Raw genomic sequence first — 25,713 nt, 5'->3', positions numbered from 1 at the left:
AAATAAACAAAAATTTAAAAATAAAAACTCGGTTAAATACGTACTTTCCTGGGTACTGTAAATGGAGATAAAGACATGTATAAAACCCAGACTGTTCCCTCAAGTAGCTCACAGTCTGCATAGAGAGACAAGGATCATAAGAAAAGGATTATGAATGGATACTAAAGCAAGAGAAGACTGTCACCGTAACCTATTAGGAACAAATGACTACTGTTCTGGGGAAGGAGAGAAGATTTACCTAACAAAGTGACAGGTGAGCTGCGTTTTCAAAGGTGAACAAGAGTTTGGTAAAACGACAAGAAGGAAAAGGGCATTCTGGTTAGATGATAGGATGTACAAAGGCACAAACGTACGGTCTGAGGTATTCGGTACTGCTAGGGAAAAAGATGACGACGGCATATAGAGGGGCAGACCGCCGAATCCCGATGCGGGATGCAGAAGTACACGTACACTCTTTTAGCCACATTTCCAGAGGTGTCCGCCAAAACATTCTGTAAAAGAGGTGTTATGATTTGGCTCATCCCTCTGACACCTTTGCCATCACCATGACAAGAACCTCTCCCAAATCTCTGCTGTCCCCTGACAGGGGGCAGACCAGAGCTGAACCCTGAGCACAGCCAGAGCTGTGGCACCAAGTAAACCACCCGGCTAAGCTCAGCCTAAATCTGCCAACCTCCGGAATGAACCACAGCAACAAGAGGAATACAAGCTTTGTGGCGTGCCACTGTGACATTCGGACTGCTTGTTGCCCTGGCGGTGACGGACTAGGACGCCTGAGTATGCACACATTCTCAGTCATCACTCTCACCAAGAGGCTTCCGCGGAATCAGCGTTTGGAGTGGAGGGTAATTCTGGATGCCCAACAGTGCCAGGTGCACTGAAGGTAACGGTGACTGAACTCTGACAGTGGCACGTGTGAAGAAACCATCAGTGCTTTTGCATGCTTCATTCTGAAGGTGGACCAGAGTCCCCCCTCCGCAGATAGCAAAGCTTCTCCTGAAAAAAAAATGGGAATCTGCACAAAATTATAGTCTCAAAGACTTCCTCTGCCATCACTAAGCCCTCATTTGTCAGAAAGCCCTTCATGCCCAGTTTCAGAGATGAGAATCCTAGGAAAGCATGGCGATATAAACAATGCCTGTCCTATGATGATGAAAATACAGTAAAAGCTTAGTTCTTAAATGAACTTCCTTCAGAAGTATTCCCTCCACTAGAAAGGAGAGTAGTATGTAATGAAAAAGTTTCCAGAAGCATACCTAAGAAAAGGCAATTATATCACATCATACTGCCATGTACTAGCAAAACCTGGCACTTGCTACCAAAATAAACAAGAGTGAACACTGGCAGCTCAGCTTTTGGTTGGCCCCTTTGGACTGAGGTGACTGAAACTCGAGACTAAAGCAGGGAGATGGGCCCCCAGTCTACTGAAGGTGGTGGAGGCGAGAATAGGAACCACATAAGAAGCCAGTCTCTATCTTGTCTCCTGCTCTCCTACCCCTACTGGAAGCTTCTGTTCAGAACCTAAGGGTTCAGTCTGGGCACTACCATTTTCCTGTGTAGTAATAAAGAGCACCACAGGCTGATGTACATGCTATACCCTGATTCTAAGAAATCGCATTTCACATTTTTTTTTCCAATAATGAGGAATAGGACACTTGCCCCCGAGTATGAATGTCAGTTGGTCGAAGTACACGTGTCTGTACACAGTAAAATGCCTGAACAGGAACTAGAAGACCTTTCGGAGCTGCTTAGACCAAGAAGAACAATCACTCAGTCTTGGATTCTCTACCTTCTATGGAAACAAATAGCATTTTAGAAAAATAGTTCTAAGTTTTGGGAACAACCAGTATTGTAGTAGTTCAGAGTTACTCTGAAGGATGTCACAGACTCAGCGGCTACACATGGCTGTTTCAAACCGAACCCTTAAACATGATTGCAAAAGTAACAGTCTGGTCTTTGGCTAAGGATAGATCACGTATTCCTTAAATAAGGACCTGCAGGCCTCTCCTCTCAGAAATATCCACCACTTAACTCACAGTAAGTGCCCGAAATAGTGAAGAAAATATGAAATATGAAAATTACTATGAAATAGTAATATATGAAATTTAGTATGAAATTTATAGTACATATGAAATTTACTATGAAAATAGTAAAGTTCTTCCGTAATGTGTTCAGTCAATTTCAATCACCAGTTGTCTTGCAGTATTTTTCAACCATTTCCTTCCGAAGGCTAAAAATGTCTTCTATTTTACATATTTGAGCATTGTCGCCTGTCACACATATACACAAATTGTTGTTTAAAAGCTGCCATGTTCAAATTGAAGTAAGACTTATGCTTACAGTGGTAAATATTCCTGGATTAATAGAGTTGTAGCAGACACACACCGAAAATTGACTGAAGTCTGTGATATTAAAAAGACAGAAAATTTATCTAGTTTTAGCAAATGTCAAATCAGCAGCTATTGCTTTTAAGATTAATAAAAGATGTAATGGTTTCTAGATAGCCTCTAAATAGAGATTACTATGAATGGAGAAGTGATTTACCAACAGTCACCACAATGAGATTTCTTTAAAGGTTACAATCATCAGTTATTTAGCTGAAACACTGCTGAGAATGCCTGGTCATTTTTGAATAATGCATAATGTTCATTGTAGATTTGATCTGTATTATAACAATACAGATATTTCTAAAATCATGGAAAAAACTATCTGTTACCTTCCAATTGCTTAACATATCATTTCCATGAAGTAATTGACTCGGGACATATTACACACTGTCACCTGAGTGTTCTTTCTGCAAGCATAACTTGTAATAATCTATACAGAATGGGCATCACAAAACAAACTCATCAACCTTTATAGACATTTAAGAAAAGATGTGATGAATACAGGGCAGAGTGAAGGACCTTTCTGAAGCAGTAAATTAAAATGATTAAATTTCTATATAGTTGTGTGGGACAAATTTAAATTTAAGCTTTGAAATTTAATTATTAACATGAACAACTCACCACATTAAAAAAAAAAAAACATTGCCTACATCGTGTAAGTACTTTTCATATAAATTTCCAAACGCCTTTAGGTTTATTCAAGAGACTGCTTGGAGAAGCACCAAGTCTAATGTCTATCGTTTTATTGTTGGATTATGAACTGCACTTCACATGATGCTGCAGGCTATTTATATAAGCTTGTTTATCCACATGAACTTCTTCAAGGGCACAACACAGAAGACCTTAATAAATTAAAATGAATTTCTTTTGATGTTGTTTCATGAATGTTTGATCAGAATGAGTAACAGGTTTGCATTAAAGAATGAGAGTAGAGCAATAAAATATACACATACTGTACAGCAGAACCAATTCACAGAAAGTGTCCACTGCATTCCTAGCAACTTTTGAGAGCCAGCGTCAACTGGATAGAGTCACTATGCTTTACACCTTCACTATCATCAGTTTACTGATAGTGGGAGTACACATGTACCGAATTGGATGTTCTGCCATTATCTGGATGGAATTCGCAAAATAATAAAATCTGTTATCTCCTTCCAGACTCTTAAATATCCACCCTAACCTCCCCATTTTTCTCCTTGACATCAGTATGTCCTTTCATAGACTGAAATGCCCACGAGAGCAGAGACCATATTTTATTGTTTTTTATCCATCTTGATCATAAGTAGTTTAGAGTTTAACTGACTGAAGTCCATAAAGTAAAAATGAATGATCAGTCACAGTCAGAAGCTGAGAGAATTCTCACCTGGCATGCTTGATAAAGGGGATGCAAATCAAATAAAATTTCTAGAAACGATATGATGTGATAGAGCACTAGACAGAAAGGTGAAACAGTGGAATCTAGCTTAAGATCTGCTAATACTTAACTGTAAACTGTTTCTGTATCATTTCCTTGGTCTATATATGAGGGCATGGTTTTACATGAGCTGTAATTTTGCATCTCTACAAGGTCATGATTCCAAAAGTAAGCAAGGGGGGGGTGCCAGGGTGGCTCAGTCAGTTAGCCTCCAACTTCCGCTCAGGTCATGATCTCGTGGTCCATGAGTCTGTGCCTCTTATGGAGTTCTGTGCTGACAGCGTGGAGCCTGGAGCATGCTTCAGATTCTGTGCCTCTCTCTCTCTCTGCCCCTCCCCCACTTGAGCTTTGTCTCTCTCTCTCTCTGTCTCAAAAATAAACATTAAAATTTAAAAAAATAAAATAAAATAAAAGTAAACAAGGTTATCACATTGCAGAATTATGGACAAACCACGGAACCACTTTTACTTTGGTAACCACCACTACCAAGGCAGCCTATAAACTGCCAGCTCCTTTAAACAAGAGAAAAATGGAGGTGTGCCTGGATGGCTCAGTTGGTTAAGTAACCAACTCTTCATTTCAGCTCAGGTTATGATCTCACAGCTCCTGAGTTCAAGATTGACATTGGGCTCTGCGCCAGCAGTGTGAAGCCTGCTTGGGATTCTCTTTCTCTCTCTCTCTCTCTCTCTCTCTCTCTCTCTCTCTCTCTCTCTCCTCTCCATCCCTCCCTCTCCCCCCTTCTCCCATTCAGTAGCTCTCTATTTCTCTCTCAAAATAAATGAATAAGTGGTAATAAAAAGATAACTGTGCTAAACAACCTCATACAAGTCCAGTCCCTTAATCAGTCCGTTTCAAAGCGAAGAATAAGGACGTATCTTGTACATTCTGTGACTTCTACCCTGCTGCACCTACCCTTTCATCTTGTATGATTTGGAATAAACATGAAGGCAGTCTAATGAATAAACTCTTATGGATATAGCATATTTACTAAGATTATATTCACATCTTCAGCTTGGGAAAATTTGCCACAACTTTAGCATCTGGAACACACATTGATATATTACCAAGTTGACATCTACATTTTTAAGGGGAGAAGGGCTGAAAAGGGACAGCATGAATGTGCCTTAGTTTATCCATACTGTGCTATGTTACACTGACATCCAGCCCTTGACAGCTAACTCTGTTCTATGTTCTCAGCTTCTGAATGCCATTCTTACACTCTAGAGAGATAATCTGTGAACTATGGCTTGTGGGCCAAATCTGGGGGCAGCTGCCTATTTTGTTACGCATGGTTTTATTAGAGCACAGCCACACCCTGCTGTTTACATATTGTCTATGGCTGAGTTTGTGCTACTGTGGCACAGTTCAGAGCCCCTCAAAGCCTAAGCCTATCTATTTCCTATATAGTCATTACAGAAAATATTTGCCCTGCTCTAGAGGAAAACAGCATCTAGAATTTAAATTCTGATTTTCCTTCTCTCGTAAGCGTAAGAAACATTGCAAGTACCAATGGCAGAGATATAACCAGATTCACACATGCATGGATACACATATGATGACACTTCTAAGCACACAATTTTAAATAGTCATTGCTTTGGATCCTTCATTTTAATCTGTATCCTCTAAGAGGTCAGGGCTCCCTATTAGAACCCTTTCCTACAAAAGCCATGAGCACAGGGACTTCAAAGGTCACTGTTAAGGTGTCATCACTTAACAAAAGAACCTAATTCCTCTCCCAGAGTTGCCCACAATTTTCCCAGTTATCCAGCTTATGCCCACCAAGGGTCTAGAGACAAGGTTAGAGCACAAGAAACTAGCAGATCCCTTAAGTCCTAAGCCTTGAATAACACATCATTTAAGACAGAGAATCAATGGCCAATATCACATATACATCAATAAAGATACGCATGCATATTCACATGCTAAACATGCTATAAATTACTAGAAGTTTCACTAACACGTAAGAAATACCTCTCTTGCATATCAGAATGAAGAAGGCCTAAAATCTTTCATTAGTGAGTTTTAAGAGTGACTGCACCAAGGATCGGGAGGACAAACATAGGTTTAGATTTACAAATCTTGGGCATTATGTATGGCAACTTGAAACAGTAACATGAATTATTTGTTTTATTAGTCAATAAAATCATTACTCAAAATGCCTACTACAGTTGGGCTCAGCTTCCTTCCTTTCTTTGGTTACTAAAGACAGAAGACATTAGTTCCACCCTTTAACAAATATTCTTGTACTCCACCCATCAGTAATAATTTGCATGAATTAGCATAACGCAAATTGAACCCAAGAAGCATTTTAATGTAAGTCATTTCATTCTCCTTTCTCTGAAGCCTTGCATCAAGTGATAGAATATTTAGGCTGACAGACGTTTTGAAAATAAAAAAGAAATAGAAGAGGTTTATTTCACCTTCACATGGTGTCTTTCTCATGCAGAGTTCAGATTTCCACATTTGTATCCCTTTAAAGGATTTGATATGCAGGAAAAGAAGAAAGGATGATGGTAAACATTTCATCTTAGAGACACCTATCGACCACCATATTCCAGAACAAACAGGGGCTTAAAACTTACCTTTTACTGATGTGTTAGGTGGAGGGCCTTCCATTCGCAAGTTCCACGGAGGGTCCCCTTGGTTAGCAAAGTCCCTCATTTTCAGATAGCTAATTGTAAGTCGAATGATGGATGCCTTGTCAAGCTGGCTAGTGATGGCTGCAGGAAGAGGCAACAACTTGGCCAATTCATAGAACTCAAAATTTTCTTTTCCCCGGCGGGAGCGAGCAGCATCTCGGGATTTCTCCTTTCTCAATGCTTGTAAACTGAAATCAAAGGAGTGAAAAAGTGTCATTTAAAACGTGTGGTTCTGACATCAGGTAGAAATTGTTTCCTTTTCATTTCCTTCTTCCCCCAGCAAAAATCTACCAAAATCTTCTTTCAAATCCAAGGGCCATAATAAAATGATTTCTAGACAACGTTCACTAAAACCAAAAATTCTACCTCTGGATTTAAACTTACATGCAGTAATAACAACAAATAAACTTACAGGCAGTAATAACAATACCTTGCTTGTTAGGTTTTTCCCTTTAATTGGCCATGCATTGAGATACATTCTTTGTTTCTAAGACATAAGATTTACAGGTAATACTTGGTGTTATCAGCTATAAGCAGCAGAAAAGATGAGGCTAGTATTCATATATTTATTCTCAGGCTAATGATTTTGTTCATTTAATTGTTATCACTGTGAGATTTTAAGGCACCAAAAGCACCTTTACTTCAATTATCATCATGGGGAACAAAGGGTAAACATCAACATTTTATTTGTTGATTCTATGAAGTGTGTTTATGTGCCTCTAGCCCTCAATAAGGATTATGATCTTAAGTCAGATAAAGAAAACATCACACTGAAAATGAAGATTTCAATATACTTAATAAATACATTGATAACTGGTTGATAAGAGAAAACTTCAATTCTTTATGAATGAGTACACATTAGCAGATGGATAGATTCTCTAAGATACTAGAGAATAAAATGCATCGCCTGGAGAAGTCAAACTTTAAGATAATATAAATTTAATGTTGAAAGATAAAGCCCTGTATGGGTTATTAAAATTTATAAACATTATAGACATATTACTTCACAGAAAAGGCAACAGGTGGGATCCAGCATTTTCTTTTAACTATTCATGTGCATTTCTGTTTGAAGTTTGCTCACATTGCTGAGGGCAGAATCTGGCACAACTGAAGTTGTGTTTGAGCAACTGACAGAATTCCACCTGTTCTGAATGGCTCTGTTTTGTGTCTGACAAGAAATCAAATCAAAATAAGACCCTGATGATAAGTAATTGGGTAATATTTACAGTATCAAGGTACTATTAAAATCATTTGTAAGTATCCATTTCACTGAACTCCAAAGGCATTTTGAATCTTTGAACCTAGCTTTCTGGTTTCCCATTATAAAATAACCAGAAAGAGAGAAACAAGCAAGGAAGCAAGACCAGAGCAAAAGATCAAAATGAGTTCAGCAGTGTAGCTCCGATATCCATTAGTATAATATGGACAAGAACATTTCATATTACATTATAGCGTACCTGATGGTGTTCATGGTAGAAACACTGTACTCACTGCACTCTGAATATCTTATTGAGCGTCTACATAATTTAAGTAATGCCATCACACCCTGATCAAATACTCACTAAGCCAACAACCCCACCAGTTTCACTCTTAATAAAATATTCTACATTAGCTAACCAACCTATTTCTCACAACTAGACAAGTTAACGTTACCGTTTTCAGAGTCACGGCAGTCTCAGATGAAAACCTTTGTCCCTTAATGTCTCAGGTGATAACCTCCGGGAGAAACATTGCTAATTCACAAGGGAAAAGCATGGCATGCCACTTGTTTCCCCAAATCGTGGCTGGCCTTTACATGATTTTATAAATTGGCAATTTTGGCTTGTTGAAAATTGTGTAAATAAAGTGAGAGATGCCTTACAATCTGATAAAGTGTAAGTATACCCAGGATCTGGGTTAACATCTTAGGGCAAAAGAACCATTCAGGCCCCTCCCTTTATGTAATAAAAGCAATCTATCTAACACCACTTAGGTCAGTTGTGCCCAAAGAACCAGGTCTTTTGAGATGTCTTCTCTACCTCTTGTGGAGTGCAGTGGTTCAAGTTCGGCGCTTTGCTCTTTTTGTGTTCTTGTAATCAAACAGTACTCCAGAAGGTGGGCTCAACTTACAACTGTTGTTGTTCAGTAAGTGACTATGATGGAGCACTAGAGCAGAGGTTGTAAACTGAAGGGCCCCTGGGGTTAAGGCAGGGAATGTCAATGAGTGAAGAGGCCTGATGGCAACTGTGGGGCAAGAGAGGACAACAGCTCAGGCACACACAGTCTCAGTGGACCGCTGCTCTGGAGGAGGGCGCACCTGCTGTCGTCAGATTCCCAGTATTGTTGTTTCTAGAGAACAAAATCTCAATTTTTATATGGCATTTCCAATTTTATGTTATGTTTTAATTTTATGTTAACCAATTAAAGTTTTAAAAAATAATGCAAGCCTCATAAAACCTGTCATTTGGTCAGTAAATGAGGAGGGATGCAGTTTACAATTGGATAAGAATTTGGGAGGCCAATTTTGAAAGGCACTTTTACATGGATGTTCTATGTAACTTTCCCTTTATACATGTCACTCAAAGCATCACAAATAGGCCCATCTGTTATCTCATTAACATGACTAATTTTCATACCAGGAATTTCTTTATTTGACTGAAACAAGTAGAACATGAGGCCATTATCCTGAAATTGCTATTACTGCATAGGCTTAGCAATAGTTTAAGGAAAAAATCTAATTCTATGGGGGTAGGTGGTAAGAAAAAACCAAGATCACAGGGAGCAACTCAATGAACTCCAAAGGTAGAGGACAAATGGCTTCTTATTTCCACTCCAGAAAGGGGAATGCATGGACATTAATGCCTTCAGAAGCTTTGCCCAAACACTGTCCTCTGATATTTGATTTATCTAAAATACCACTGGGCCAAACTTACTTCATGTGTTCCTGACCCACCTTCTTGTTTTCCTTCTCTCCTCCCCTACACATTTTTTTGTGTTTTTTTGTATGTTTTTTTAATTTTTTTTTTTTTTTTTAACTCAAACACTCTGTGTTACCCTACTCGAGTAACTGGCCTGGCCATAATCTTAATAACAAGGGTTTTTCATTATACAGACCTCACAGTTCAGAAGTCTTTCAGAATGACAGCACTGTATCTATAATAAGTAGTAATTGGCTTTAAGAGCAACAGCAATAAAATGCAGTCAAAGGATTACAAAGGTCATAGAGATGTTGATAGAATAGATTAAGCTAAAGATGTGTAGACAATGACTCAGACTGTAGATTAATCTTATGCCTGCTTTTGGGAAGTACAGCTTAGTTGTAAGCAATTCTCAAATAGAATTAAAGACTACATTAAACGTAAAATAAACTATGTGTTTGCACATTCTGTTCTAAACCAAAAATTATGGTTGTATTTCTATAATACCAAAGAAAGACAGGAAATCATGAATATAACATTATGATCCTAATCTGTGCCATATAAAAAATGATTAAACTTCAGATCAACAAGAAATGACTCCCAAACTTCCCACTGCTCTGACGTTCTTCCACCTAGTCTTTGGGTAACTCTGGAAAAGGAGACTCTTCCTTGATCCTCAGCAAATCAAAATTTCAGTTCTCTTTGATGACAATCTTATCATCCTCACCAATAATTACCAACAACCAAACAACAAAATCAGCAATTTCAGAAGATATATATATACACACACACGTGTTTTATTTATTTATTTATTTATTTATTTATTTATTTATTTATTTATAAATCTAGAAGTCCTTTGCAAACTATGTATATATTTGGGGGAAGATAGTAAATGATTTTCAGATTCTCCAAAGGGCTTCTTCACCCAACCAAAAGGATAATACTCTAGTATCTAGAATTTCCTCTTATAAAACTTGTGAAGTTAGACTCTCCACTCTTATTGTCATTGATGTTACCATAATTAACTTTCCTAAACAACACTGTTGGCATAATGCATGTTTCTGCTTAATGCTTGGAAACAAATTTTCCATGTTTCTGAAGATACACCTTTAACCATAGGTAACAAGCCATCAAAAAATTACTAGTAATGAAGATTTAGAGGACAATGCTTATTGAATGTAATTTTTTAAATCCTCTTATATATTTTAAGTTCCCTGGCAAGTTTTCTGGCAAAAGTCCTGATGAAGGAATTATAAGACCCATCCTAGCCATTCGCAAGCATTGTGATTTTCAATAACAAATCTGAGCCTCAATGTTATTATTTTACAACATGAGGATGGCCAACAAATCTCCTGGACCAGTGCAGTGGCTCATACGATAGTTTACCATTTACTACCATGGAAACTATGAATCAGTGAATCTCTTAGATAATTCTAGACTTTACAAATTAAGATAGTTTATGAACTCTAAATGGGGCAGAGACCACTTGAGAGTTTTACAACAAAGAAAAATTTTAAGAAGTTGCAAAGATTTAGGAATGCTGACAGTATAGTCAACCCATCTGAAAACTTTCTTGGAAACCACAGAGATTAGGAGTGCGGGTTCTGCTGCCAAACTGTGGGTATTGGCACCAACTTACAACTACCATGTCGGCAACCTTCACTAGGTGTCTCAACCTCCTTAGGCCTCAATTTCCTCCTGTGGAAAATGGATGTGATAATTTTATCCATTTCATAATATTCATGAGAGTAATTGAGCCAATATATGTAAAGTACAAAATGCCTGTCACGTGGTAAACAGTATCTAAGCAACAACTATTAGCATAATAATCATGAAACTTTTTTTTATTATAAAACTTATCTAGAGGAAAAAAAACCAACTGTTTGAATCCTAGTGCCCCATCTGATTACTATAGTATTTCTCTCTCCATAATTCTTTATAAGTTTATTTGACCAGGCTTCCTTTATACATCTTACAGTGTCTCTAATTCTAAACTGTTGGCTTTTTTCATTTGTCCTCTCGAACTCCATTCTCTATTGCCACTTAGGACCTTCACTTAGTAATTTCCCATGTAGTGACCGTAGAAATCAAACCAATGGGAATACAACCAAAGGCCTAACTTTTCCTTGATGACAACCCTAAAACTGCCTATTAAACTCCTTTCATGTTTTCTCAGATCATGATTATCACTTTAAGCTCTGTTTGATGCCTCTCTCAGCATGTCTTCCACACTAGCAAAAAGTAGAGGTTAAATTTAAATGCATGGATTATGGAACCCGAGTACCTGTACTTAAATCTCAGTTCTATAACTTAACTGATGATGTAAACTTGAGCAATTTACTTACTCTTCTGCTTCAGTTTCTTTCATCTGTGAAATGGGGTGATAGTACTATTTGCTTCATAAGGTTCTTGTTGAAATTAAACTAAATGGGTTAATTATTGTAAAATACTTAAATAGTACCTGACACACAGTAATACTATATAAGATATATTAAAATAAAACCTAAACTTGCTTCACACTGATTGTTCTATGTTTTGAGGTCCACAACACTCATTTACAATGTACACACTGTGTCATCAGTATGATTTCTACTCACTGGTTATGATATATCACATCGTATACTTAAAGCAAAATATAACTCCTTTATTGCAAAGATATTGCTTTTTCACTATAGTCTTCCTTATACCTATAGCCTATCAGCTGTATACCACAGGTTTATTTAATGAGTTTTCAAGTAAAATATGTATTTCATTGATGAATGATTCAAGGTTCACAAATCAATGATTTTTTTACTAGAAGAAGTAAGTGAGCATTTTTTTAGTTCACTAAACTAGAAAAAATGGCATTCAATTGCAAGACAAGCAACTATGCTTATAAAAAAAAAAAAAAAATCCAAACAGTTAAGAGAATGAATTACTCAGGAGAATTCTGAGAACTTCAGTAAAAAAACTTCAAAATTTCAATGATCCTTATTAGTCAAAACAATTTTATGAGCACTCTGGGAGAAAGGCGATCTTTCAAAATCGCTTTCAAAATCTCACAAATCTAAAAAGCTCTCCTTGATGTCAAACAAAACCCCAAATCCAGGACCATGGAGAGCTCACCCAGATTGCCTGGGTGAGTTGGGGGAAATGTCAAAGTGCCAGCAGCATTTGCTGCTTTAGCTTCCATACTGGGGGCAAGGCCAAATCACCAAATTCTGCTGGAGACACAACAAGCAAAAGACAACAACTGAAAAAAAAAAAAGTAAAAAGTTAAAGAACAAGCACTGCCACTACAACAAAGCCAGTATTATGAAATTGACTCAGTATTTGCAATCTCTCTAAAGCTGCCACGGAACTGGATAAAGATGTCAATTATTTATTGGGCCACTTGTCCATGGTGGAAAAAAAAAAAAACAGATAACTTTGGACTTGATGACTCATTAAATTAAAAGAGGTAAGTTATCCTTTGTGGCTTATCAAATTTAGCTTTGCAAAATTGATTACTTTGATTTCCTACTTCACAGAAATAGTTATGATGATTATGGAAATAATATAGCTGGAGATCTACAGAGGATAACAAGGAGCAAAAATAATAATTGTCACAGAGGAACAACAAAAGTAAGTCAACTTAATCAAATGTTTCTTCCTCTCCTATTCTTCATAGCCAGATTTTTATCATTTCTTTTTATATAATTTATAATTGTATTTGTGGAACAGTTCCTGATATGAACATTATCAATAGATTCACATGATCTCTACATGAAAATCTTCTCTAGGCTTCAATTTTAACACCTTCATGTAAGCTTTTTGAATACAATGACCAGTCTCTATAAGACAACACAGCAGATTTTGGTCTTCTAACAGTAGGCGAAAGGATAGAGTTAGAACCACTTTAAATTTTGCCTTTTTAAAAAGTACTTCTAAAAGAAGGCAGAAAGGCAGGTTTTTATGGATTTTCCTACTTGTTTTGCTTAGGAGAACCCAGCACTCCAGACTTCTACTATTTATCAATTAATCTGGCATGCAGCCTCAAAAGAAGAAGGTCGACCTGTATTAAAAATGCAGCCATCAAAAATTCATCAAAGGTTTCAACATTTTAACTCATGAACCTTTGAACACCTGCATACTTGTCAGATCTCTGGTCATAGTTAACAGTGAAATCTATAGTGACTCCAATACCTACTCCTGGCCTGACATGAGCAGAATGAGGAGGATTCCCAGGGAAAAAGTAAAGATTCTATAAACACTGCTTGCCCTTCTTTCATTACTTTCAATAAAACAGCCCAACACACATTGGCATCACATAGAGTTCAAAGTCAATCAAATCAACCTACTGCAAAGAAAAAAAAAATCTTTCAGTATTTTTCCACATGATTGTAAATATTGGCTTTCTTACAAGGCAATATAATTGAGAAATGCATAAACAACTATTATCTAGTAGGATTATGCACTACATAGCTCACAAATTGGAGTCTTTTAATGTTCTCCAAGAAAAGGTAACAATTTCAAAAACCTTCCTTTAACGTGTGAAGAAAACAGTATAGTGCATGCTGGAAGTTAAAACTGGAACCTTCAAGTTCAAGGTAAGAACTCTGCTGCTTAACTAATGCACTGCTCATAGCTGTCATCATTAATTTATGTTAGCCTCTGTAAACATCAAGAGTATAATAGGCCAATTTCACAACTAAATATAGATGCACATTTTGCCCTTATATAAATGGCAGATTGCTGCTGTAGATCATTGCTGCAGCAACACGTCAGTAAAGATGCACTGTTTGATGGTCTGATGCTCACACAATATATAAAACCAGTTGTAATGGTTGTTTGGAAGCAAAGTGTAACATAGCAGCAAAATTTCATTTGTTCCACAAACTCAGGATATATTAAGCTTGGCTGACAAAGACTGTTTGATGTGCTAAATCAGTTTGACCTTCATTCTTGCTTTATTTTTCTCATTTAACATGTGAAATGACCATTATTTTTCCCCATGTAAGAAATATGAAATTGACTGCTTTAAAAAGGTGTCAAAAACATCGGCAACTGCTAACATTTGATAAAGTATCAAAGTTAAGATGCATCCTTAAAATTTTTCACTAAGATATATTCTCATTGAATAATCATGACCTATTTTTGACTTGTAATAAAATAGATCAAAAGAGTAATTAGAGCCATTCAACTGAATGCCTTCCCTCATCTTCAGAAAATGCCTTGTGTATGTTTGAACTTAATAATTAAATTAATTGGTTTTAGCCAATGAGCGTTTTTATTCTTAACACTTTAAATAAGAGGATTTAATTCCAGAATGAGTCATTAGAATAGCAATAAAGAAAGCTGAGAGGTCTGCACAATCCTTTTCAACCAATGTTCACCTTGATTCAAATAATCCTTGAATGAACCACAGCAAGACCAAACTATTCATTGTATGCTTTGGTGTCTGCCAAAAACCTCATGAATCAAAGTGTTTTGTTCTTCATTTTCCCCCAGAACTTTAAGCTGTACAACTGGCAGTTCCATAATAATGGAAAAACTGCAGCTTTATCAAGTAATTTCTCTCCACCCAATAAAGAGCACTTTACCTTGGAGCAACTTGTATATTTCACACCTTAAATTTCTATTTACCAAATCAGCTAATCACTTCACAATTGAACTCAGAACAAAAAAAAATTATCAATTAAAGTGGTTGAAACTCCTGCAAATTATCATTTAGGAATGAAGTAATTGCTTTCATCAGGGCAGAAAAGCCCGCCAGAACAGAAATGTCACTTTAGATTAGTGTTCTCACTCCTGAAGCTATGGATGACACAGCTGATATAAGACTAAATGCCAAGACCAATCAATTGCTTTTGTGGCTCTGCTCTGAGCTGCTGTAAAAGGGGCCATTTTCTAGGATCTACTCTTCATTATAGTAAATGCTATCTCCTTGGTAACATAATTCCATTTCTCATAAATTCTGTCTGAGAGCATTGTCCTAACAATGGATGTTTGTGGAAAAGAATGCTGTTGGTTTAATGCACAGAATTAAGTGTGAATGGCTGTCAAACTGCTATAGTTTACTAGTTCTTAAACATAAATTGAAGTCTTATACATTAAAAAGAATTCTTGGGGAGAAATGAATGTCCTGAACAAGGGTAAGATATCGTATTTGAAGGCTCTGTGCTGCCGGTTTAGAATTTTGACTATTCTAGTATTTATCTGTCCTGTACATTAAATCGGTCAGCTCACACCAGAGGTGGGTGAACACTTCACTTACTTTCTCAGCAGTGTAGTTTGCAAATGTGAAACCTCAGAAGCAAATATGGACTCATTAGGCAACTGCATGCGATTTGTGAATAGCCACAACTGTGCTAAAAAGAAAAAAAAAAAGTGTTCTTTGAGCTGAGCCCTTCCTGGAAAGCATCCAGATCTTAATTTGTATTGTTCATCCTCCTGAAGTTACAAGAATCTGGATTGCAGGCTCCAATTAAAAGGAAATTGAAGAAGCTAATATAGTGAGAAAGCAGCAATTCCCTGCACTGTTCCCTTCAGGTCTGAAGTTTAGAAAGAGATTCAGCATCACGGGTCTTTGCCCAACATGGGATAAAGGCTTTCTCATCCTGGTGAGCACACATGTGTAACTTCCATTAACAGTAACAGGAGTCGTGAGCACACATTGAGAGGAGAGCGTACTGCTCAATATTTGAAAGGGTCAGAGCATCTCTGCTGAAAGGCAAAGTGGGAGGGAACGGCGGGCACCCTGTGACAGCAGGACATTTTACTGACCATGGAAAGGGCAATTGCTGGAATTGCTACCACTCCAAGGAACTACAGTACTGATTTTCATTGTATCAATAGCAGGAAAGTACACATGACGTTTCTTCTTTTTAAGATTATTCAGTACCACCAAAGAACAGCACAATATTTAACGTAATAATAAAAGTGGACTTCTTTGAATGCTTACTCTATTTCAATCACAATCTAAACGTTTGAAATATTATCTCATTTAACTCATGGTTGCCAGTATCAGCAACAAGGGAAAAATGGTTAACAGCAACTGTGGAAGACAGATAATCTTTGGACACTTTTGAAGCTAAAAACAGGGCTGCTTTCAGCCCCTCTTTGGGGGGCCACCGTATGGGTTTTTTACTTTCTCTCAAACTTGCCACACCCTCCCCCCCCCCCCCCCCACCAAAACCAGGAGAATTTTTGTCTTAGGGATGGCTGTCCGCAGATCTTGGACTTTTGGTGCTACAGCAGGACAATGCTGGGCAAACCAGGACAGCGGGCCACCCTGGAATATTTACTGCCTCCACCTCACAAATAAAAGATCAAAGCACTGAGAAGGAAAGTAACTTGCCCAAAGCCAGTGAGGGTTGCAGCTGGAATTTGAACCTCGGCAACATGACTCAAGTATGTTCCTCTCACCAGTGTATTACACCGCTTCTATAGGAATAAAGTCCTCAGGATTCTCCCTCTTCCTATCATTTATATGACAATTAGGTCGCTGATAAAGTTTTACCTAATTTATAAACACCTATATAAATCCCATAGTTGTTATGAAAACATTAATTTCTTAATGAAATGTCCAAAAAAAAGCCCTGTCTTTCAAGCTTATAAACACTGCAATTTGAAGTAGATAGATTTGCTGTTAATTGCTATACATCCCAAACTAAATTGCTTTGGAATTCAAATTCAAATGACCTTTTCTAGAGGGAAAATTCACTTTTTCCTTTAATTTTCTTTAAGTGTGATTTCAAACACTTTTGAAAGCACAACTAAGTGGGAGAAAGCTTTTGAAAACTATCAAGCTTGAGAAGAGAAACTTGGAAAGGAGAAAGCATGCTTTGACAAGTTTGAAGATCTTGAAGTATGAAAAATGAAAGTTATGGTCATGTGAACACTGAAAACAGCACATGCTTTTACTGGACATCAATGAACACACCATTACACTGTAACTGCCTGCACTCCTTTGTGAAATAGAGATAATTAAGTAAAATGGTCACCCTTTCTTTGCACACTACAACTGAGAGAACAGGTCTTAAAAAGACTATATACTCTATCCCCTACCTATCGGTTTAAGACATTATTTTTATTTAATCTTCCATCAAGATTCCCAAAAGCACAGCATATGGTTGCCAGGGATGTGAATTGTTCCAATTTCTAGAGAACACTTTGGCAAATACATATCCAAAGGATTAGAAATTTGTCTTTTTTTAGCCAAAGCTAAAGATGTGAACAAATAAACTGCTAAGAGAATATTCACTGCCTCTTTGATAAATAAACTTCAGAAAAAAACTATGGAATATTCATGATCTTGAACACAGATGTTGAAAAAAAAATCTTCAATGGCTTGGAAATTTTTTTTACAATATATTAAGCAATAAAAGGCACCAAGTATAGTGGGATCAAATCACCACAGCTATGTATCTCTATCAATATATAGGTCGATATATAGGTCGATATATAGATAAAATATATCCACGTCTACCAAAGTATTTCTACATGGTAGAAATTATTTCTGTGGTATTTCTACATGGTAGAAGTTATTTCATGGTAGTATTATTTCTACATGGTAGAAATTCCTTATGGAGGGGGTGGAGAGAACTCTAATTTTTTAAGTGTCTTCAATAACATGTATTTTAATGTAAAATTTATGTTTTGAAAAAAAGCAACATATGAAAAAAAAGCCCACAGCTAATATCATCCTCAATGGGGAAAAACTGAGAGCTTTCCCCCTGAGATCAGAAACACGACAGGGATGTCCACTCTCACCACTGTTGTTTAACATAGTGTTGGAAGTTCTAGCATCAGCAATCAGACAACCAAAGGAAATCAAAGGCATCAAAATTGGCAAAGATGAAGTCAAGCTTTCACTTTTTGCAGATGACATGATACTATACATGGAAAGCCCGACAGACACCACCAAAAGTCTGCTAGAACTGATACATGAATCCAGCAAAGTCGCAGGATACAAAATCAATGTACAGAAATCAGTTGCATTCTTATACACTAATAATGAAGCAACAGAAAGACAAATAAAGAAACTGATCCCATTCACAATTGCACCAAGAATCATCAAATACCTAGGAATAAACCTAACCAAAGATGTAAAAGATCTATATGCTTAAAACTATAGAAAGCTTGTGAAGGAAATTGAAGAAGATACAAAGAAATGGAAAAACATTCTGTGCTCATGGATTAGAAGAATAAATATTGTTAAAATGTCAATATTGCCCAAAGCAATCTACACATTCAATGCAATCCCAATCAAAATTGCACCAGCATTCTTCTCGAAGCTAGAACAAGCAATCCTAAAATTTGTATGGAACCACAGAAGACCCCAAATAGCCAAAGCAATATTGAAGAAGAAAACAAAAGCGGGAGGCATCACAATCCCAGACTTTAGCCTCTACTACAAAGCTGTAATCATCAAGACAGCATGGTATTGGCACAAAAACAGACACATAGACCAATGGAATAGAACAGAGACTCCAGAATTGAACCCACAAATGTAGGGCCAAATAAACTTTGACAAAGCAGGAAAGAATATCCAGTGGAAAAAAGACAGGCTCTTTAACAAATGGTGTTGGGAGAAGTGGACAGCAACATGCACAAGAATGAAACTAGACTACTTTCTTATACCATTCACAAAAATAAAATCAAAATGGATGAAGGACCTGAATATGAGACAGGAAAACATCAAAACCCTAGAGGAGAAAGCAGGAAAAGCAGGAAAAAACCTCTCTGACCTCAGCCACAGCAATTTCTTACTTGACACATCTCCAAAGGCAAGGGAATTAAAAACAAAAATGAACTATTGGGACCTCGTGAAGATAAAAAGCTTCTGCACTGCAAAGGAAACAATCAACAAATTAAAAGACAACCGACAGACTGGGAAAAGATATTTGCAAATGACATATTGGACAAAGGGCTAGTATCCAAAATCTACACCAAACTCCACACCAAAAAAAAACAAATAATCCAGTGAAGAAATGGGCAGAAGACATAAATAGGCACTTCTCTAAAGAAGACACTCAGATGGCCAACAGGCACATGAAAAGATGCTCAATGTCACTCCTCATGAAGGAAATACAAATCAAAACCACACTGACATATCACCTCACGCCAGCCAGAGTGGCTAAAATGAACAAATCAGGAGACTATAGATGCTGGAGAGAATGTGGAGAAACGGGAACCCTCTTGCACTGTCGGTGGGAATACCAACTGGTGCAGCCACTCTGGAAAACAGTGTGGAGGTTCCTCAAAAAATTAAAAATAGATCTACCCTATGACCCAGCAATAGCACTGCTAGGAATTTACCAAGGGATACAGAAGTGCTGATGCATAGGGGCACTTGTACCCCCATGTTTATAGCAGCACTTTCAACAATAGCCAAATTAAGGAAAGAACCTGAATGTCTATCTATTGATGAATGGATAAAGTTGTGGTTTATATAGACAATGGAATACTTCTTGGCAATGAGAAAGCATGAAATATGGCCTTTTGTAGCAACATGGATGGAACTGGAGAGTGTTATGCTAAGTGAAATAAGTCACACAGAGAAAGACAGATACCATATGTTTTCACTCATATGTGGATCCTGAGAAACTTAACAGAAGACCGTGGGGGAGGGGAAGGGGAAAAAAAGTTACAGAGAGGGAAGGAGGCAAACTGTGAGAGACTCTTAAAAACTGAAAATAAACTGAGGGTTGATGGTGGGTGGGAGGGAGGGCAAAGTAGGTGATGGGTATTGAGGAGGGCACCTGTTGGGATGAGCAATGGGTGCTGTATGGAAACCAATTTGACAATAAATTTCCTATTTAAAAAAAGGAAAAAAAACAACATAAATATAATTTTTTGGAGTCCAAGTTGAGCCTCAGAAACGTCTTGATACTCAAAGGCATGTTTCATTTAATAAAAGGTTTACCTGAAAGGGTTTGTTATCAAATGCCAGCCTGTCATCACTTCTTGCATCAGAAGGGTGTAAATATTTGGAGGAAAAGCTTGGCTGGATCATTCCTCGAAGAGGAAATGTTTGCATGGAATCGGCAAAGCTGGGGGAGGTCTTCATCCCTTCCTGAGTTATCCCTCATGGGTCTCCACCACCAAATGACTGAGTCAACTAGCCACGCAGCCCAGGCTCCCCTAAATTCAAAAGCAATGCTGTTCCTCAGTGTACGCTGTGTCAGCTGTTTGGCTGGAGATGCATTGTGCTATCACGTAGCGATGGCAATGATAGGTTCTTAACCAAGAGAAAACAGACACACAAAATATGTGGGCTTCATGAAGCCCATTCTCACATCCTAACTCAAGTCTTGGGTAAGAAGCCGCCACAGTCGATGATATCTTAAGATCTCTACACTCTACAAGACTGAACAAACTATTGTAACTAGGGTCATTCACTGCCTTTTCATTGACTGCCGAACTTCACACCTGTTAATAGGTCTGGGCCCTTGGGGGTAAGTGGTTCCATGGTACTGGAGTATATATATGCAGCAACCCAGATGCCTACCTGTAAGATTCAATTTCAGAAGTCATGATACTTCAATGAAGGTACTTTATTAAGTGGAACAACATAGGAAATATCTGTTTATTTCCAGGCTTCCATTACTCAGCCGGAAACCAAGTCCTCCATGGATCCTACATTCTTCTGAAAAACCTTGATAGGTATTTACTCCCTCTCTTAAAAATCTGACTTTGAAGAACTATAAGTAAGTCATTCTAAGCCCAACCTAGTTACATAATGGATGATAAAGATAGGTAACGTATCAATGTATGAAATGTTTAAAATATATAAAATAAGAATAAAGTAATTAGGCACATTTCATGAGTTTGCAAGCTGTTCAGGGAAAACAAAAGGCTCGATCATGATGTAAGTACATATGAAACAAAAAAGACCCAGTTACCTCATTAATTGAAAGCCAGCACTGAATTTCCTTATTTAACAGATAATTAACACAACTTTAATAGTAAAATGAATCCAAACTATGATAGAAAGTTCTCAGATATAGGAAAGCATAGGGTCACTTGTAAGGTGACATAAAAGAGACTGGCTAATTGAAATGGGGCAATGAAAGTCAGTGATGTTCTCAAGCGGCCCTACCATAAAGCATCCAAAAATAACCCCAGTATCTGAATCTGTAAGCCACCAAAAAATTGGTTTAAAAACACCAAATGGGGGCGCCTGGGTGGCGCAGTCGGTTAAGCGTCCGACTTCAGCCACGTCACGATCTCGCGGTCCGTGGGTTCGAGCCCCGCGTCGGGCTCTGGGCTGATGGCTCAGAGCCTGGAGCCTGTTTCCGATTCTGTGTCTCCCTCTCTCTCTGCCCCTCCCCCATTCATGCTCTGTCTCTCTCTGTCCCAAAAAATAAATAAATAAACGTTGGAAAAAAAAAATTAAAAAAAAAAAACAAAAAAACACCAAATGTGTAACACGTGGTTGAGCACTTCCTCCCTGACCTTTCAGCCTAATACAGTCTTTGACCAAAATGGATATTCCATTTCCTTTCACCCACCTGCCAGCACTTTTAAGGAGCCCATTTTTAAATTTACCCTCTCTGTTCTCTCTGTACCTCATTTTTTTTTTTGAGTGGGTGCTGAGATATTCATCTTAAAGAGTTTTCCCTCAAGGTCTCCTTCTGAGTTGCCAACAAAAGTCCCTTAGTCTTCAGTTTCACTTCTGAAAACAGCAGTGTTTCCCAGCAGCGTATTTACAAAGATAGTGTGGAGCTCAATAAAATACCTAGAGTAATGGAGCAACTTTGTCACATTCCCACGGTTGTGGACCTGACTCACTTTTCAAATACATATATGTGCATGTACACACGCATGTGTACATGCACACACACACTCACATAAAGGTACCAATGTTGTTAGGGGATTAAATTATATATGTGGCTGCCTTTAGTTTTGACTTCTCTAATTACTCACCACTTCCAAAATTCTTAGAGGTGGTATTTGAGTATTACTAGCATTAGATAAAGTTGATGTTTCACTAAATGTGCCCTCATGATCCTTTAAATTCTGTTTTGTTTCCATTCATCTTTGGCCCCTCATTTTCTTCTATACAATTTTGCTCATTTGATTTCACCATATTGCATGTAATAAAATTCACATATACAGAAAGAGTAGGAAGTTGTTTTGGTTTTATGCATTTTTAGTCTCGCATAAATAAATTTACATTAGGGTCACAAACTCAAATACCTGCAGGACCCAACAAAATTATACAAGCGGATAAAGAGGACTAAATAAACGAGAGTAATGCAAACCTGATAATGGCAACCGGACCTCATTGTTGAACACGTTAACAAGGAGTAGTGGGGACTATGGCAAACTGGAGATCACTTACCCAGCCAACAGGGGTCACTCATTATTCAGGGAAACAAACAAAGAAATATTTGTTACTAGATGGCAATAGGAACCTAAAGTTGCCAGGTCTTCCTTTTTAACAGAAGTCAGATATCTAGATTTTTTTAAAGTAAAACCTTCTGTTTTCTGAAAATATTAGCATCTCATTTAAAAAATGGAACTCTTTGCAGGCTCCTATGGGTCTCCTTTGGCCTGTGGCAGTTAGCAACCTGTGGTTTAATGCCATTAATAACCTTCCCTGAGAGTATGACTTAATTACAGGGTACATAAGGTGTGAGATATGAAGATGTGTAGCAGTCAGATGACATTGAAGAAATTACGAAGAGGCATAAAATGGAAAGAAGTGAGGCAAGTTAAATTGGAAGAAACTATAATTATTAAAGTGACTGTGAGGGGTTGGATTTCTGCTTTTTCTTTTTCTATTATATAAATTTCATAAAAATAATCAGGAAAAACTAGATAAAATTAGAATAGACTATTCCATAGGGTTTAACCTATTATTAAAAGCAGCTCAGAAAATTAAAAATACTGATAAGGTATATGTGTGTATATATCCATTTCTGACATTTAAGCTACAGTTTCAGCTCACTGTAGTAGCATCATATATAAAAGATCTTCTTTAAAAATTAAAATAGCCCTTTTCACAATGAGTCTTCAGAGTGCAGTCCCTGAAAAATTAGTTATGTTAATGATTTCTTAAAAGTACATGCTAAATAAGGCTTTGTTGTTATTAGCACAGTAATAATGTTGAGAGACAGTGTCCTGCTATGTATGTCCTCAAAACGTATTTGTTGAAAGATGATTATGCTGATGATCTCAATGTCCTTAAAAGTGATGATTAAAATGAGTAAACAACACATCCAGTAGTAGCACTATTGAAATTACATTTGCACAGTTAATCAGTGCTCAGAATGGTATCACAGTAAAGAAAGAAGGGAAAGATGGAAGAAACACAGATACCCCCCCTCCTCACCAAACGTTGATACTAATAAACTGTTCCCTGTCAAAAATATTTAATTCTCAAAACACAGTCTCATCTCCTTTCTACATGCTGGAAGTGGTGCTATAGTGAGCACCTGAGTCAAGAAGGGGACAGAGAAGTCAAGAGCCTGTCTAGCCTCCTTTGTTAATCATGCATAGTCTCATTCATAATACCAAAAATCACAATAAATCCTTCCTACAAATCAGGTAGAAATAAGGGAAACGTTTTTAAGGGGAAATTCTAGATCTTAACATAGTTATTGCTAGATATTTGCTAGATATGTGTGTTTATATGTAACCAGAAATAGAAAAAAAGTGGACAGAGGCAAGGCTCCAAAGAGAAGATATAAGAGATCACAGAAAAAGGATTTAACCTGGCATGGTACCTACCAATTAACATGAGATATTAAATCCCTATAAATTTTAGAATGACCGAGTAAGACAGCCATCTAGGGAGGACTTCTGAAATTCAACAAGGTTTGGAACCACTGTTTTCCTATAGCTTAATCTCCTCTGCTTCTGGGTATGAGTTTAGGGTTAGTTGTTGGGTTGTTTGTTGTTGTTGTTGTTTGCCTTCTTATTTATTTTTAAAGTGTGTTTAAGTTTTTGTGCAGCTGCTTTTCTTACTGGAGCTTCTGGGGCCTTCTCACTTCCTTCTGGCTATATGCTCCTCGTCTCTGGCAGTATTCTTTTCCCTCTTGGGGAAGGGCTGACAGCTCAGGTGTAAGGGACAGCCATCATGGCTATATGTAGAGTCTGCTGCTTTGTGAAATTGATCAGAATGGCACATTCCAGTCAATTTCACTCACAGCAGGTGGAAGCAAGAGAACATTCCTATGTAAAAGTCAGGTACCGTTTTTCAAATGCATCTTCCAGGACTGATTGTACAGTAGATCTCAACTGAAAAAGCAAACACACACACACACACACGCAGCTTGCTAAAGTGCATCTCAGGGAAGACATGCTACAGTTTGTGCACATCCCCCTCCCCACACCCTGTATATGCAATACAGTAAGGAATAGTGTATGCTCAACTGTAGGCTATAATTTTATTGATAGACTCTGATGACATTATAAAATCCATAAGGGCAAAGAGCAAGTGATTTGCTCATGTCAGTAGAAATCCAATACAAAATTACAGCTTTCATTTAGAAGCCTTTTTGGAACTTTTTTTTTTTTTTTAATCAGTCATGATGCATGGTTATCAATACCTGTATTTGGACCATGATGACAAGAGAGGAAAAAAAAAATCAAGCCAATGCCTACAGAGAAAATAATCCCAAATTCTTCAACTGCACAAGGACGAGTCCTGATTTTACAAAATTCTATACAAACTGTGAGAGATATGGCAAGAAAACGAGAGAAAATTTGACTCATTTCATCAAGATCTCTTTATGTATTCATTTACACGCTACTATGTGCTAAATGTGGATTTAGATCTTAACACATAAAATCAAGTTTAGGTCTTTTATAGTGTACGTTACAAACAAACTGATGTAAACTTCTGGACAATTTGTGTATAAAAAGCAGGCGTAAGGAAAAGAATGCCTCTTCACTCCCTATCAATGCGCTCCACTTTCAATGTGAGCTCAACAGGTATTATGTCTCATTTGGACATCATAAGCTTGGGTGAGAGACTTATTTCTCCTGAAGATCCACCATCTATGCACTTCCAAAGCATCAATTTAACAGATCTTTAAGTGAGGTGGACGTCATATGGAAATGTCAGCGCCAAGGAAATCCTGCTACTCCCAAGAAAGAGGGAGTTCCTGTTGGGAAGTAAAGTTTCCTTCCTTTCTGTGCTCAGGATACTTGCATTCCTAGGTGGGAGGAGGCTACATGAGCCATCAAAGACAGGTCAATCCTAGCAGTTCATGCTATCAGTGGGAGGTCCTAGACGGAACCAGGGTTTTTATAAAAGGGATTTGTAAGCAAGTCTGGACTAAAGCAATTTGAAGACAGATCATCTGGAAAATAAGTAGAGTTAATTGGGGAGGTACAGGTGGTCCACATAAGGAAGCTATTCAATGGAAGAAAATATATGAGAAAATCAGTTACTCATTACA

The 25,713-nt window shown here is 37.5% G+C and overlaps 1 protein-coding gene across 1 annotated transcript in view; it reads right to left on the bottom strand.

Annotated features, from left to right (window-relative positions):
• The window catches only part of NPAS3 (neuronal PAS domain protein 3), a 751,527-nt gene that overhangs the window by 587,680 nt on the left and 138,134 nt on the right, over nucleotides 1-25,713 (bottom strand). The window contains exon 3 of the mRNA XM_032593522.1: nucleotides 6,384-6,628. Within this exon, the coding sequence (XP_032449413.1) occupies nucleotides 6,384-6,628 (245 nt within the window). The remainder of the gene's footprint in view (nucleotides 1-6,383; nucleotides 6,629-25,713) is intronic.

This window comes from Lynx canadensis, chromosome B3, assembly GCF_007474595.2.
Source record: "Lynx canadensis isolate LIC74 chromosome B3, mLynCan4.pri.v2, whole genome shotgun sequence".
Lineage (NCBI taxonomy): Eukaryota > Metazoa > Chordata > Mammalia > Carnivora > Felidae > Lynx > Lynx canadensis.
This window is presented reverse-complemented; position numbering and strand designations above follow the sequence as displayed.